The sequence below is a fragment of the Pieris rapae genome, chromosome 23, assembly GCF_905147795.1.
Source record: "Pieris rapae chromosome 23, ilPieRapa1.1, whole genome shotgun sequence".
Lineage (NCBI taxonomy): Eukaryota > Metazoa > Arthropoda > Insecta > Lepidoptera > Pieridae > Pieris > Pieris rapae.
In genome coordinates this window covers 1,448,053-1,465,035 of record NC_059531.1, presented here as the reverse complement: position 1 = coordinate 1,465,035, position 16,983 = coordinate 1,448,053, and the positions used below count along the sequence as shown (strand labels likewise).

The window sequence follows — 16,983 nt, the reverse complement described above, 5'->3', positions numbered from 1 at the left end:
CTCGGCCAACACCCTCTGTCTTCTTTGCCGATGAGTAGGGATGCCAACAGGCTCGAATTTAATGACGTGGAATAAGTGATACAATGATGCTATTATGTTCCAAAATAAACGTATTTTATTTTATTTTTATTTTAATGAGGAGAGTCTTTCGTTTCTGGAACATTACCTTTTTTACATGACATACTTGATCTTGTCTCATATTTCTGTATCTGTTTCTTAACTTAATTACGTACAAACATAAGTGCACAGCTGGGGTTCGAACACAATATGACTACAGAGTTAAGAATCCCTACGACTAGCTGATCTCTAATTATTATAAACTGAAATATGACAAAGACAATGTTTGTGAAGGCACAGAATAAAACACAATTTGCCATAATTTTTTTATTCTACAGTTCAATTAAATGCTTCAATTGCGGATATGACGTCACGTATAGCGCCATTAATGCCGGTTACAGCCGACTGAAAGACGCCGCGAATTATAAGTTCCACGGTAAACATAATGATACCGTTAAAAAGCCTTGTGAAAACAGATATAACGGGATTTAGAAGCCAGTCGAAAAGAATGTTGCCACGTAGTCGCACACGCAGACGTCTGTTGAATAATTATTTATGTTAATATTTATATTAGGTTAAAATACTTAGTGTAAAATTAAAAGTAATGTAATGAAAATGAAAATATTAATTTACAATACAAAATGCTTTGACATACAAGATTCGCCAACAGCCAATTTTCCATCTGATGACTAAGGGCCTGTTTCACAATGTCCGGATAAGTTCCAAATAAGCTATTTGTTACTTATTTGTAGGATAAACAGTATTTTTGCGTTTCACGACTGTCAGATAGCGCTATACGTCATGAAATTCCAAGTATCTTATTCGGAACCTTTATCTTTCGAATAATTTATGTGTTGCATAGCTATTTGGCACTTTATCCATACATTGTGAAACAGGCCCTAAATCTACAGACTTAGCACTGCGTATGACTTATATATGTTAAAACTGTATTTTGACAGGTAGTCTTGAGTTTACGCTTAATCTCGACTCTGTTACTCTAAGAACCCAGTTACGTCATTTGTCATTTAATCCTCTAAATACCTGGATGACCGAGTTTGCTCGGTATTTTTTTTTTTGGATATTATATTTAAGTACGAATTACATACTAATAAAATAATGAAATATGAATAATATTTTTCTATCTTAACGACAGAAAAATAAAAAAATGTGAACTGGTTATTTAAAGAAAAAATCATCATCATTCCTAGCTAGATTTATTGCCCTCGAAACCCGCCGTATACTAAATTTCATGAAAATCGTTGGAGCCGATTCCGAGATTCCAATTATATATACATATATACAAGAATTGCTCGTTTAAAGATATAAGATATGACCTAGGAAGACACGAGTTCGCGTTTTTTCCGCTTAAACACCCATCGGAATACTGCGCGCAGACATATTAATGACCTTGTGTTTCGTTCAGCAAGACGAGAGAGTACTTCAATCCCGGCCATCGCTTTAAAGCGCTAATTTAGCTCCACATGGAGTACTGACCTCAGAGCGAGACCAGTACCATGTCCTTCTGCTTAGCCGTATTCAATGAAAAGCGATTTGACGGTGACCTCCAACTTCACTTCAGTCAGACCGCGGCCACACGATGCGGTACGGTGCGGTACGGTGCGGTACGGTGCGGTGCGGCGCCGCAACGTCATCGTACATAAAAATTACTATACCATGTCACACGATGCGTTGCACCGCAAGCGCGCCCGATTGTATCTTGCGTAACGAAGCGGGTAGGGGTAAAATTGCCACACCGCATCGCCCGTGTGGCACTCTACAGCTCGAAATAATTGCGTTGCGGCGTCGCACCGCAGCGTGTTGTCGCGCTTTGAATTCTTAAATCAGGTGAGCCTGCATTCTTCTAATACGTCTGTTATATAAATAAACCTTACCCAACATCGTTTAGCTTAAACTCTTGCAAATGTACTTCGTCGTTATTGAAGTCGATCAAAATATCTGCGACAATTCGAAAACGGTCTAACGATCCAATAATTTTTCCGGTGGGTCCAAGGTTCATTACTTGGACAAGGTAATTGTAATTAAACTGTAACAATGTAAATAAAGGTTATTATTAAATGTTATAATAAACCAACGGATCTTAATTAGCGGATTTATATTTTCCATATAATTTCTTGATATTAAAAGCGCATAGGGCTGGCAAAATTCATAATTTCTCCCACGCGTCTACCTACGCCCGACCTATACGTGAAACAAACGTATACGTAATAAGGGTTGTATGTATTTCTGTATGTTGTATCATAAAAAAATAACAACAAAAAAATTGATGAATTAAAGTGGACACCTCTTAGCACTAAGGCTTTGAAATATAGTAGTCGATTCTTAGACTTACTGAATATGCATAAAAAAATTCACACGAACATTGTGACACCAGAATTTTATATATATAGAGATAAAGATATAAAATAAATCTTCATTTGCAAAAAAACTCATTTTTTTTTGCAACAAAAAGCAATATTAGATGACGCTATTTCTATTTTTTTATATTCAATTTATTTTTAATATTATTTATTTTAATATAAGGAAAATAATTACCTCGAGGTCATTGAACTGCAAATGTACACGAACTCGGAGGTTTTTAGCGAAATAATTAACTTTCTGGTCTTCGAATCTCGTCACGTTCACGAGGCCTGTCATGTTACCTTCAGTCAGCTTCAACCAGGCACTGTACGTAATTAAGAGTAGACGCTAAAACAATAATTATCTTAATTAACAGCAATCAAATCGAAAGACGATGTTTTCTACTGAAAATATTATTTAGTTAAAATAATGCATAGCGGTATCTATAATCTATTTGTGAATAGCCATGGCCAATATGGGGCATATACTGCAATTTATCCCCCCCTTCCTCTTGACAGCGGAAATAAACAAATTCTCAAATAGTACATAAGCACTACTACAGTATGACACTGTATTGTGTGTAAAAAAAACTTATAAGTAAGCAGAAATAAAGTGTTGCATTAGTGTATGTAAATATAAGTATGTTGCAACATAATACATAAAAATATACCTAATAACTAACCTTAAAATTTAATTATTAAAAAATATCATTAAAAGGAGTCCCTTTAGGCAAGGTTCCGAAGATACTGGCAGCGTTCCCCCTTTGAATAGCTAGACTAATTCTTTGTGCGAGGTAGCTGCCAGCTCTTCGTTCTCCTGTGATGTCGACTAACCTTTGCAACATATGTGGCTACCCCAGCGTTCCCGGGAAGGTCGGATCATACTCCGTCGATGAAGACCTTGATGCTCTCCAGAAAGCTGGAGATCTTCACGTCATTTCTCAGCTTAAGGGAAAAATTATAAATACTCACAACTTCAAATCCCTCTACGATCTCTGGTAATAGCATGGGGTCCAAGCCGTTACTTCTCAAAAATGGAACCAATAGATGTATGGTGCTGTCCACATAGCTGTTCACTGTAGCTGTTAGACCCAAATTCCATTTTGGCCTAAAATATTTTTCATATAAATTAACATCATACACTCGACTGAAAGATTTTTTCTTAAGGTGCTATCCCATGAATTGCTGTATCTCGGGGTAAACTGCGGTAAGCAACGGGGAGTTGGAGCACTGAGGCGCGCCGGCCCATAATAACGAAATGGATTTTTGAAATGAAATGACCATTTCTAAAATGGATTACTTGGCTTACGATAAAATATATCGTGTAAATTTCAAATCGAGTCCTAGTTTGGATATTTTTTCCATCGAGCGAAGTTATTTAAATCATGTATCGATTTCAAAAAGCCATTTATATGTATCTATATAAACTACTCAATTTCACGATATATTTTTTGCATTTGCCCTTCATGAGAGGATAACAAAAAATTGAAAGATACAATATATAGTATAGTATAGTGAATGTAAAAAGCTTTGAATCGTGAGTAAAATTTTGTTTTGAAGAAAGTGATTAAAAATGAAAGCGCCTCTAAAGGAGAAGGGTGAAGAAGAGCTTTAGGCCACTGCTGCTTCATCACAACGTGTGGTCTAGCCACAGACTGCATAACAGACGGCTACCAAATTATAAGAGCTTCAATTGGAATGTCTAAGTCCACTGCACCCGATCTTGCTCCAACAGATTACCATTTTTTCGAAATTTAGTAACTTCTTGCAAGGTAAAAAATTCAACACTAATGGAGTAGTCGAAACCGCCTTCAAAGATTTTATTGATTCCCATCCGATTGTTTTAGTAAATCAATGAGCTACCTATAAGATGATACGTGCAAACTACACGCAGAAGACAACTAGGCACCTCGCTTTAATGACGTCATAGTGATGTCCTAATCACAAATCACATTCCACGCAGACGCCAAATTGATTTGTGCATGTAGTATATTATATTAATATGTTCGTCCCATACAAAACGTCAATTTCATATTTAACCTAGTATTAAATACATATACTTACTCAACACCGACTTTCTCGCCGAAATCCCGTGGGTCCCTTGTGGGTCTAAAAATAAGATTAGAATTAAAACTTTAGGGTGTCAGTATTATAAACGGCTCAATAAGATAAGAATTAAAAACTTAGAGTATCAGTATTCTAAACGGCTCAAATAATAATAATAGTCTTTAATACAACTCTGATTTTTTTTTTGGACCACAAAATTAGGACAAACACATGTCAACATGAACTTACATTCGAAAATATAAAAAAATGCGGTGCCGTCCCTAGGACATGTGGACACGACCAGACTTCGTTTACTTCGGCATTAAACAGATCCAAACTTTATAAATTTGTTTTATATATCAATTTATCAATTTTTATTATTATTAAGCCTTAATCTTATACATCAGATGTGCCGTTTTTGTTCTGATCACCTACTTGCCTATTAGATTGACAAATGCTCATGAAACAGATTCAGAAATCAGAGAGTAGGAGAGCTGGTCTGGTGCAATACTTGCAAGGATGCGTCTGGAATTCTCATGTGCCAATCGAAATTTGGTCATATTCGCAAAGTTTTCTCGTAATAGGTATAGCCCAAACCCTACGCCTTCAGGGAATTTAAGCATTACATACTCACATGATGATTTCATCGCTTACATACTCGTTAGTAGTCTGATCCAACTTCCAGTTGACACTGCAACGGATAACAACATTATTGTACATGTTATATTTTTAAATTTACTATATTTTGTGTGTATATCTTCCAAGACTTCTTTACTTACACCATAAATTTTTAGTATTATTATTTCTCTACTAAGTACATATTATTATATTGTTTTTTCTTTTTTGCGTCTGTGGCGCAAACTAACCGTTCTAGAAGAAAGACAGAATAATGCTGAGCCAGACCCAGGTACAACCACAACACACACATAAATTCATTGTATTTCTAAATTTTATTATTATTTTGTGTGTTTCTGTGTGTGCTAATAATACATGTGATGGCTATGGCTTATATACAAGTTATTATTTGTTATACAGAGCGCTGAGTAGACGTTAACCTATAGCATCGTCGAAAGACGAAAAGTTAATTTGTATGGAAGTGACAGTACCGCTATTTCGGTAGTCTATCTCCAATAGACATGAGTCGGGATACAATAAGTGACGCCATGGACCATGGTAGTGCGTAGTAGTGGCAGCCAATGTCCAGTTAATGTGACAATCTAGAAAGAACAGCGTTTATCCTGTCCCTTTTATTATATGTACTTCGTCGGAGACTTTTGGCGCTATTCAGGAATGACAATTAACACACTAAATGCTTGACGTTTGTCTATGTGCCAAGCTTCATCATAGGGATACGACGCCATCTTTCCTTTAGACGCGTTTTGGCGGTTTTGTTTCACTATTATAATTTATTTGTTTATCTCTAAAAATTACTTACCTAGACACTTCATTCTTGTCTTCTTGTTGGTCCAACTTCCAAGGGCTAGAAAATATCCTCATTTATTAACATCATAATTACATAATTATAACGTTTTAGAGAAAAGTTATTGTGACGTAAAATTATATATACATACAAATTATTTATTCTGTACATTTATATCTGCTCAAGACTTCCTTCTACGTGAGGAAGAGCAATATCCACCATGACCTGGAGCTCCGTACAATAGCCCAATAAACTGGCATATTGCAAATAAATTATTATGATATACATGATAATTAAAACAGTACTTACGAAGATTTAAATTTTACAATATTAGCTTCAGCAACCGCCAGTAATATAGCGATTGCAAACGCAGTTGTCTTCAATCCCTTCATGTTAAATTCTGAATTATAACTAAACAAAGTTAATCAATTTGTGATAAAAATCATAATTGATTTATCATTCTAATTAAATCTTATGAAATTCTAGATATACATTATCACCTGATAAATTTAAATAAATAACCTCGTTCAAAATAAACTAAAAATAATAAGAATATTTGTTATCTATGTCGCAGTAAAGTAGTAAATCAGAGAGTTAATTGAATCTCTAGATAGTTAATTACAGATCGATATTCAATTAAGTCGCTAAAGTTCCGTCAGACAAGTGAGTGAATATAACGTTTAATGAGTTATCTATACGTTCCTAGGCAACAAGACTAAACTAACCTAACCAATTACAAAAAACATAACTAATTTACAATAAAACAGAACAGTGGAATTTTCAAGCTCTCAGTTCTTCACGATCACACCGAAATAACAAAAACAAATGAAATAAACAGGCAATAAAACTAAAACTCAACTCGAAATAACTTTAATTATATAGGTAACTAAGTACACATAATTAATGAATATTATGAACGTCAATAGAAAAGAAGCATAGGATGTATAGCGGATAAGAAAAACTGGCAAGGCTCCGACACTCTTTTAATACCATTAATTTAAGTTTTGAGTCATACAAATTGTTTGAACTGGAGCAAATCAATTCCAAGGATTAGGATCATTTGCATTATCGTCAAATTTATAAAAGTTTAACGAGAGTTTTTAATTTATTCAATGATAATTCTCTAATTTCGCTTGGGAGATTGTTGTAAAAGCGAATACAATTTCATTGCTTTGATTTCCATTTGCTTTATCGTTTAAATGGTTTTTTTCATACAACAAGGCTTCAATAATATATTGGCCAAATGTTATCATAATGTTAAATTTCTTAAAATCTTTTATTTTTTAAATATATGTTTTATTAAATAAAACTAAATTTTATTTTTAACTCATTATTTAATCATTTATTTTCCACATAACACAAATATACATTATTTACAAATTCCTTAACCTATATAGTTAATTAATAATTGATAAATATAAAATTTTCATACATTAATAAATAGTTGTAACTTACCAAGTACGAAGTTTTGCGGGAAAATAAGCAAAGATTATTATTATTCATGCTGAATTTTCCTCGCTGTATTGCGATTCTCTTGAATTTTGAATAATATGTTTCAAGATCGATTTTTAAATCTAATAGGCAATTAGGTCGACTTTTTGGGTCTAAGACATGTCGGTTTCCTGACGATGTTTTCCTTCACCGTTCGAGCAAATGTTAAATGCGCCAAAAGAAAGTCCACTGGTGCACAGCCGGGAATCGAACCTACGACTTCAGGTATGAGAGTCGCACGCTGAAGCCACTAGGCCTCTCTCAAATTACATTAGATTTATTTATTTTATTATTTTATTTATACATTTGGTGTATCTAGAAAAATGAACAGAAATTGCATCACATTTAATTTCTTCTTAATTTAAACACTAATTTTATACTAAATTTGCGCCCATTCGCAATACCGATAAATCGGCATTGCTGTCTAATATCGCTGCAAATTATTCAATATTGCACACATAGTTAGCGTTATTACGTCATTACTTATCATAATTTGTTTGCGGTCGTGATTATACGACAACCGCATAAACAGATATTTAATTGAAAATTTTCCTATGGCAAGCTGTTAGATTTTAGCAGTTATGCTTGGCAGTCCGTTTGTCAAAAACTTTTTTTTATAACAGGGGCCAAACGGGCAGGAGGCTCACGTTATGAGGCTTACTGACTATTTACCGCATATACCACAGAGAGTGTTAAGAGGAGTTGTTTGGAACTGTAGCTGAGGTTCATCTGACGTCAAGGCCGTGGCGTAGCAAAGGCGGTCGGCGGGGACGTGCCGCACCGTATGTCATCTTTATTGGGTTACACCCACCCGGTCTCTCAACTTTAAGAACAATGTACAAGCAAAAAAAAATATTTTTAAGGATTCCTCTACTAGTTCAGCTCTATGTAGAATGGGGGGATTCCCGCAAAAGAGCCTGACGCTGTCGTTGGGGATTCCCCGTCATATACTCGCGATAATTAATTAATAATTAATAAATGATCCATGTCCTTTATCCTACCTTTTTACTTTCGATGGGGTGACACCACACACTTCCACACCGGGTGCCACCCAAGGTTACGCCATTGCGTCTGCGCAGAATACGAAATACCATTTCGACGTCTTTCCTAACAACTTAGCATTACACTTAAGAACGTCAAAAAAAACAAATTAAATTAATTGTAAATTTACATTTACTACCAGTTCGCAAGTCAAGGGCGTAGAGCGGGTAAGAAGAACTGGCAAGAAACTTTCAGCCACTCTTTTCAATCGCCAAATTTTTAATATAAAGCGGCTGGTACTAGTGCTGGGCAGGCTACTTCTAATTAATTTGCTATAATTCTTTTAAATATTATAGTATTGTTTTTTGATTTGCTCTTTTAAAAGAGGTACCGAGAGTTTTTCACGCCGGCTTTTCCTCTCGGCCTACACCCTCTGTCTTCTTTGCCGATGAGTAGTGATACCTACGTTACTACGAACCTGTAGTTCGAATTAAATGACGTGGAATAAGTGATACCTTGATCTTAAGTTCCAAAATAAATGTATTTTTTTATGAGATACTTATTGTGTGGACACCTTTGCCTCGCCTCAGTGTCTTCGGACAAGCTAAAAATCTGCAGAGCAGGAATAATAATAATAAGAGTCCTCCAACTTTTTGTTTCCTTTGGAGTAGAGACTCTTGGGCTATGGGTTTCAAGTGCACAGCTAATTAAAGATTTAAGTTGGTTGGTGACCCCAAAGATGGTGCGTTTCCTCAACGAATCAGTATCACGATACAATTTTTTTTTTTATTACTATGTAGGATAATAAAATTGTAAATACATTTTTACCTTTTTCTTAAAAATTTTAATAAAAAAAACACTGTTATCATATAAGTAGATATTCTATTGTTAAATAGTTTTATAATCTGATTTTTTATCGTTCAAGATTTCCGTCCAGATAAGACCTGTTTTTAATTAGATTAATATCTATAAAGTACTCCTAAAAGAAAGAAAACACTTTATGTATTAATACCAAATCATAAAAGTAACAAATTTTAGGGAGGGTGAATGTAAAATTGTGAATCGTTAGAGAAAATTTTGTTTTTAGGAAAATTGTTAAAGGCTCTGAAGGAGAATAAGCATTCCGTGTTTGGTAGTGTGGTCGGTGTTTGTTCTTATAAGTAACTTTTCTAACCATTAAAATGTTTGTTTTCTTGTACATTTAGTTGAATATATAATTATATGAAAGCTTAGCTTTCGAAAGCTTCCTTTACTTGTCATATTAGTTATAGTATAATATCTACAATTTCATCATTTAATTTATTCTTTAAGAAATAGATGGCGTTGTGGATTTGTAAATAACATAGTCAAAGACCAAATAATTTTATTCATATATATAAACAGATACACGTATGAACGTCAGAAAAGAAGTTAAATTAATTATAGATTTACATTAATTACCAGTTCGCAAGTCAAGGGCGTAGAGCGGGCAAAAAAAAATCCGCAACTCAAACAAAAAACAGTTTCTCTTTTAACATTTTATTTTTAAAAAAAGACAAACATACTGTTATAATAAGGCCTCTAAGGACAGTGACATTTCTGCCTACGTATTAACACATTTAGAAAGGAGAACGCACGAATGACTCCCATCTGTCATAATCCATTTTTGACATACGTCACACCCAGTCTTAGACTTACTCTAAATCTTACGTCGCTATAAGTCCATAATATGAGGCCAGAACCCATAACCCACTTATCAATATGATAATTCATTTAAAGACCAATAAAAAATAAAACAATTCTACCATTTCATATATTAAAATATAATTACTTTTGAGCAACAAAAAAAATTTAATTAAAATAAATAACTTAAACATTCAAAGACAAGAACAATGTCATAGATTCTTTACCATGACTTATCTGTATGTCTCTACTCTCTATATTTTACAGTCTGTCAAAAATGGTACGTCAAACTTAGCATAGACAAAAATATGTTTATTAATCGAGTCAAGACTCATTTCAATCCGCAGTTACTACACAAATTATTATTGAACTATTCCTATAACTTATTAGAAATAAAACCTTATTGCATAGAATTAAGATCGTTTTTATATTATTCGTGTCTTGTTAAATTCAAGTATTACTTCAGCCTTGTTTTACTCGAGCAGTTGACACTTCAAACGGGTTTCATTTGAACATCTGTCCAAAATCGGCCACAGAGTAAGTCAAGCTGAATTCAAATTGAAATATCGTCTTGATTCGATGGTTTTCAGAAGATATTATAATGCGATTTCATTAAAGTAATGCCATGAGTAAAATTTACTAAACATACTTTAATACATTGTAATTGCCTTTTAAAATAAACCTAAAATCTTTAAATAAGTGCATTTTATATTTATTTAGATTTCTTCTCGTCGAACAACATTTTCTTCCTCTGCTTCAACATATGACCAAACAGCACAGGGAACAGAGGAATATACAAGAACATATAGAAGACAAGGAAATAATAATAATTAAATATGAAATTCCACGAGTTCGGCATTGATATTGTGAAAAGATTATGTTCTATGACATCATCTAGGGTATAATACAGGCACAAAAGCTCGCCTGTTATTCCTACGGGATAGAGTAACAGGAATGTTGAGTACCTGGAAAAAGATTTTATTAAAACACTATGGATTTCGTCAAGTGTGTCGTCAGCCTATGTGTGGATATAAAAAAAAAGTGTTTATTCCGTAATATACTTTAATGTACCCAAATGTGTTTGAACTGGTGAAAATCAATCCCAAGGATAAGGATCATTTTATTATTCGTCAAATTAAAATAAAAAGCTTTATTTATTAATATACGTTTAAAAAGGCTTACTTATTAAACTACTAAACTAACTAAAATACTAAACTTAGCGATTATTTAGTTCATAAAAGAGCCTGGGACTAGTGCTGGCCAGGCTACTTCTAATTAATTTGCTATATTTGTTTTAAATATTGTAGTATTGTTTGATGATTTGCTTTATTAAAAGAGTACCGAGAGTTTTTTACGCCGCCTTTTTATTTCGGTCTACCCCCTTTGTCTCCACCATCGACATCTTTACATTTTGGCAGAGTGAGATCGCAATAGCGATATTGTGTATTTAATATTATAGTACCTGGATGGCCGAGCTTTGCTCTGTATTTTTATTTTTTTATAAATTGTGTTTTTGGAAATTATATATAAGTACGAATTACATACTAATAAAATTATGAAATATGAATATAATTGTCAAATAAATATAATTATATTCATATTTAAGTTTATATTTGACTGACATCTTTAAACGAGCAATTCTTTTTTTTTTATAGAACAGGGGGCAAACGGGCAGGAGGCTCACCTGATGTTAAGTGATACCGCCGCCCATGGACACCCTCAATGCCAGAGGGCTCGCGAGTGCGTTGCCGGCCTTTTAAGAATTGGTACGCTCTTTTCTTGAAGGACCCTAAGTCGAATTGGTTCGGAAATACTTCAGTTGGCAGCTGGTTCCACAGAGTGGTGGTGCGCGGCAAAAACTGCCTGGAAAAACGCGCAGTTGTGGAACGGCGGACGTCGAGGTGATACGGGTGGAATTTCGTATTCTGCCTCGACGTCCGATGATGAAACTCAGCTGCAGGTATTAATCCGAACAACTCCTCTGAACACTCTCCATGGTAAATGCGGTAGAAGATGCAGAGAGACCCCACATCTCTACGCAACGCCAAAGGATCAAGCCGCTTGGAGAGATTTTGGATTTTTTTTTAATTCTATGTTTAAGTTGATAAAACACAAATAAAATGACATTTTCTAGAAATGATTCCTAGCTAAATCGATTTCGCCCCCGAAACCACCCGTATACTAAATTTCATGAAAATTGATGGAGCCGATCCCGAGATTTCAATTATATATATATACAAGAATTGCTCGTTTAAAGATATAAGATATTTTTCTACATAATCGTATTAGCTTAGTACATATGCAAATTTGTAAATAAATAATCATTCTGAAATTACAGAAAACATATGTCGATCAAAAATATTATATGAACAAATTAAACTCCAAGAGTTAACGAGTCTGTGACCGTTTCGTATCACGTGACTTTAACAATATTTACTTGTATTATTCGGTTAATTCCATAACACTTAATTTAATATGTACGAACATTGCAAAAAATCCTATTGAAACTCCCGGAATCTTATCTCGGAAATTAACATAAATATTTTATGATTTTTTTTCGTGAGTTTCACTTTAAAATACCCATTGTTCACAAATTACTCACACGATACATTTGTAACCGTTTAAATTATTAATCTTTTAGTCTAATTGCCTTTCCGGTTGGTTCATGTCTTCATTCACATATCATAATTGCACATTTAACTGAAGTATTCGACTGTTCACCTTAAGTTTAAGTTGGCTTAAGGGTCCGTCTGTCATCCCTGAGACGGTTCGATCCGCAGCTGTGCACCAATGGACATTCTACAGGCACATTTAACATTCACTCGTACAAGGCGTACCAATTTATAAAAGGCATTGCGAACCTGGTATTGAAGCCCAGTCCGTTTGTTAGTAAAAAATATTTATTTACATAAATACATATATTAGCCTCACAGTACTAAGCCAATACGATAATGTCGTAAAATATTTATTTATTTATTTATATTATTAATCGCTACTGTGAACTCACACTCCGAACCTATATTGTCGAGTCGGGGACAGCATTTATTAGGAAGATCTTTGTTATCTGAATTCTTGGGGAACATTTGGGTTCCTCAACCCCCGCTAAACTTTAAGTAGATAGTAGGCTAACTATAAGAATATTATAATACACGTAAAATCGCGTACTAATTATCCATAAACACTAGGCATCATAAAAACTGGTCGGCCATCTTGCATAGAAAAAGAACTGGTCGGCCATCTTACATTGACAAAAAATCTGGTCGGCCATCTTGCATAGAAAAACAATTTGGCGGGTTCTCGAAATTATGAATTATAATAACAATCAATGACACGTAATTTTTCATACTCTTAAATAAGCCCCTACATAATATAATTTATTACTAAGTAAAATGTCACGCTTACCGTAAGAACTTCAAAGGCTCTGGTACACACTTCAGAATATTCAGCGCATAATACGCATAACGTATTATCTCTGTGACCGCCCAGGCGACGATACATAACGGAAGTCCAGGACTAACAGTCGGCCCATGGGCGACCAATAGCGATCCACATACTAAGAACACCCTCGAGAATACTTGCATAAGAACAATAAATACACCTGATGGTACCAGTCCTATTGCTGCGTGGAGTATCTAAAAAAAAGATTTGTCTATTCTCGTAATACGTCAAGCGATATATTGACGTAATTTAAACTAAGAATATTCGAATAAAAACATTACTTATCAACGATATTATTAAACGGGGTTTTATGTTTTATTACCGGCTAGTAACAATTTTTATTCGAATATTAAGCTTAAACCTTGTGGAAAATTTTAATAAAAGACACAGCAATGTTGTCCTATGCCCATGGTAAAAATAGATCTACAAACAGATTTGCTTGTAAATAGTGTATTTATTATTAATTGTATACATTTTCTCATCCTTCAACATAAAAGAAACAACAAAAATCAAGGTCAAATTTTTTTTTCAAAATTGATTTAACTGGTTTGTAACAGGTTCAAGTTAATTCAAAATAGGACAAGATAACATTTTTAAATTTAGAATGCCATATTAATTTCATTTATAACTATTTTACGTATTATTCGTGTTGTTATATTACATAATTTTTTTAACAGTTAATACCGATACGAAAATGTTAGCCATTAATATTGCTAATGGAAATGTTACAATCAATTATTGCTGGCAAAACTATCATAATTATACATACCTCTAAAACTGCTGCATTTTGAAATATATATACTGTCCATTTTATTTCATTCCAGAATGTATCTAATGACCCACGATTTAAAAAGTGAACAATTGTCTGCCATAATAAATATGACCATCTGAAAATGTATTGCTTTAATTAACCTACAGACTGGAACATTTTTCCATCTATTATTAATCAAAATGTAGGCCTTCTGAGCCCACCTTTTAAAAGATGTTTCCTCCGCCCTAACTACATAGAAGAAAATGTATTCATATCTTAATGTACCTATCATTGTAACATATTAGCTATTGGTTTCATTATTTATCAAACCAAAGTAATTTTATTTCTTCAATCAGAATTATTGTAAATTTTCCATCCATTATAGATAATTAAATTATATGATAATTTAATATATTCATTATACTATATTAATAAAATATTTTGCAAGGCATGTTTTTAAATTGATTGCATCAAGTGTTACCAGAAACAGACTTAAAAAATGTGTATGTCTCAAAGTAGATAATAATTTGAATTTATACTCATTGTATTGCATCAGCATTTAAATTTCATAAAATAATTTTAAAATCTTATGAAGTGAATGTTAATTATGTGAGGATTTTAAATAATCAAACTTGCTTTAACAACTTTTTTTACTAATGAAGTTAAAGAATTGGCCTTGAGTAAATCAGTTTCAGAGGTCATTGACAAAATCTATGGTATCCTAGCATAAAATCTAAACTTAACATCAAACTCCCAAAAAGTTATGAAAATACTATGCACTTCATAGCTTACTAATAAACTATGCATAAAAATATGTAATGTTTCTTTGCAAATAACAAAATCACTTCATGCTAACTTTACATAGTTTACACTGTTGTTTTCAATATTATAATATCAAAAATTATATCAAAAACATACAATAGATAATTTCATAAATATTTTCATACATATTACAATCCTGAAGAAAAATTTACTTGATTAGTAATATGCTAATTCCCAAGAATAGGATGACTATTGAAATTTTATGTAAATTAGTTTGTAAATAATGTTTACTTAATTAGTCAAATGTAACTTATAAACTGTTTTATCAATAGTCCGTTTTTATTTAATTTCATTCAAATGTTTACTAAATTATCTAACAATACTAAAATTTAAATCAATGGAAAAATCCATTAAAAAACACTTTACTCACAAATGCTTGGGTTAGTAATTCCTGTATTTATATTATCATTAATAAATGTGTACATATTTGTATACAGCTAATAAAAATGACTGGTCAAATTGTATAAGTTGTTATTAATAAAAACAACTAATTTTCGTAACTTATTTTTTTTAAAATATAAAACATTCATTTATAGGATAATAAATATTATTTAAAGAAATATAGCATAACAAAATAAGCTTTACATCCGAATAAAATGATACAAATCATTAAAAAATGTTATTGGTTATAAATTAGTTTTACTTACCCTAAACTTTGGATTCCGTTATATGCTATTAAATAAAATTTACCGAATGCAGAAGGTTCAGTGTAGTTTGATTTCTTCACTGTTTTTGTCATTTTTATTTATAAAACTATTTATTTCAGTTAAATTTTAAAATATATTGAACATTTATAGTTTTTAAATTCACGCACAACAGCAGTTCGCACCTGAGGTTTACGCTTTACAGTTTACACAACGGTTTAGGTATGTCTATAGTGGCTTACGTCATCACTCATCGCACTTTGGTTGAGTGACCAGCAAAATCGACTCGTATGTATAAATTATTGTATAAGTTGTATAACGTATTTTCCTTCAAATACCTAAACATTCATTACCTACAACTACTTTTAACTTAATTTTTTAATTAACGCCAATTATATATATTATATACACAACATAACATCATTTATACTTCTAAAAATTATAATATAATTATATAAATAATTAGTTTGTATGTTATTATATATAAAAAATACATTTAATTATATTAATATACAATTACAAACTAAAAATATATCTAATAACTAACCTTAAAATTTAATTATTAAAAAATATTATTAAAAGAAGTCCCTTTAGGCAAGGTTCCGAAGATACTAGCAGCGTTCCCTCTTTGAATAGCTAGACTAATTCTTTGTGCGAGGTAGCTGCCAGCTCTTCGTTTATTTATTTTATTTTTTAATTAAGTTCAGTGTCAGTTTAGAAGTAAACAAAGACGTTGAAAAGAACCACTTTAACCTAGTTAGCACTGTTCCTAGTTCTAGGAAGTGGGCAGCAAAGACAGTGGATCTACTATTCCAAGCATAGGATTAAGCCTACAAATTATCAAATCGTCTAGAAGGTCGTTTAGATTTCAATTTTATGATAAATATCTTATTGTGTAAGTGTAAGTTAATGTTGACATGTATTTGTCCTAATTTTGTTGCGCAAATTAAAAAAAAAATTATAGTCCAGGATCCATCGCCCATTTTTGCACTTGATTACTATCAAGCAAATTTTCCGTGAGTAGCTTTATTTTGATGAGACGCCCAATAATTTCCTATACGAAACTCTCGATTGTGGTAGCTAACAGAGGTAGCAAGGATAAAATATGTTGATTTGATGATTCTCAAATATTTATTACTAACTGATTTTTTTTTTGTTAAATCTCAAGATAATTATCTAAATTATTCGAAAAAATATTTGTCCTACAAAATCTATGGTTTGATCAAAGAGTCCCCTCTTTCCGACATGTATCGATAACGAGGTCATCATAAATGATTACTCACCAGCTGATTTTTTTTTTACTTAGTTAATATT

At 32.6% G+C, this 16,983-nt stretch overlaps 2 protein-coding genes across 2 annotated transcripts; both read right to left on the bottom strand.

Moving 5' to 3' along the window:
* Positions 1-369: 369 nt before the first annotated feature.
* Positions 370-6,344, bottom strand: LOC111002300. Its single transcript, XM_022272449.2, has 8 exons — positions 6,190-6,344; positions 5,896-5,940; positions 5,095-5,151; positions 4,479-4,523; positions 3,387-3,522; positions 2,611-2,763; positions 1,950-2,101; positions 370-595 (listed from the first exon to the last, which is right to left on the bottom strand). Exons 1-8 carry the CDS (start codon positions 6,270-6,272, stop codon positions 397-399), a joined length of 870 nt encoding a protein of 289 aa, XP_022128141.2. The 5' UTR covers positions 6,273-6,344; the 3' UTR covers positions 370-396.
* Positions 6,345-9,854: 3,510 nt separating this feature from the next.
* Positions 9,855-15,889, bottom strand: LOC111002301 (very-long-chain (3R)-3-hydroxyacyl-CoA dehydratase hpo-8). Its single transcript, XM_022272450.2, has 4 exons — positions 15,673-15,889; positions 14,222-14,339; positions 13,417-13,646; positions 9,855-10,979 (listed from the first exon to the last, which is right to left on the bottom strand). Exons 1-4 carry the CDS (start codon positions 15,762-15,764, stop codon positions 10,727-10,729), a joined length of 693 nt encoding a protein of 230 aa, XP_022128142.2. The 5' UTR covers positions 15,765-15,889; the 3' UTR covers positions 9,855-10,726.
* Between the last annotated feature and the right edge of the window lie 1,094 nt (positions 15,890-16,983).

Bases quoted from the DNA above. Each gene is read 5' to 3' on its own strand.
- LOC111002300 (XM_022272449.2), bottom strand. From the start codon at position 6,272: ATGAAGGGATTGAAGACAACTGCGTTTGCAATCGCTATATTACTGGCG. The intron at 5,152-5,895 runs GTAAGTAATTTT...TATCCGTTGCAG, and splicing joins GACAAGAATGAAGTGTCTAG to TGTCAACTGGAAGTTGGATC. The intron at 2,102-2,610 runs GTAATTATTTTC...ACATTGTTACAG, and splicing joins TGCAGTTCAATGACCTCGAG to TTTAATTACAATTACCTTGT.
- LOC111002301 (XM_022272450.2), bottom strand. From the start codon at position 15,764: ATGACAAAAACAGTGAAGAAATCAAACTACACTGAACCTTCTGCATTC. The intron at 14,340-15,672 runs GTAAGTAAAACT...ATACATTTTCAG, and splicing joins AACGGAATCCAAAGTTTAGG to ATGGTCATATTTATTATGGC. The intron at 10,980-13,416 runs GTAAGCGTGACA...ATCTTTTTCCAG, and splicing joins GAGCCTTTGAAGTTCTTACG to GTACTCAACATTCCTGTTAC.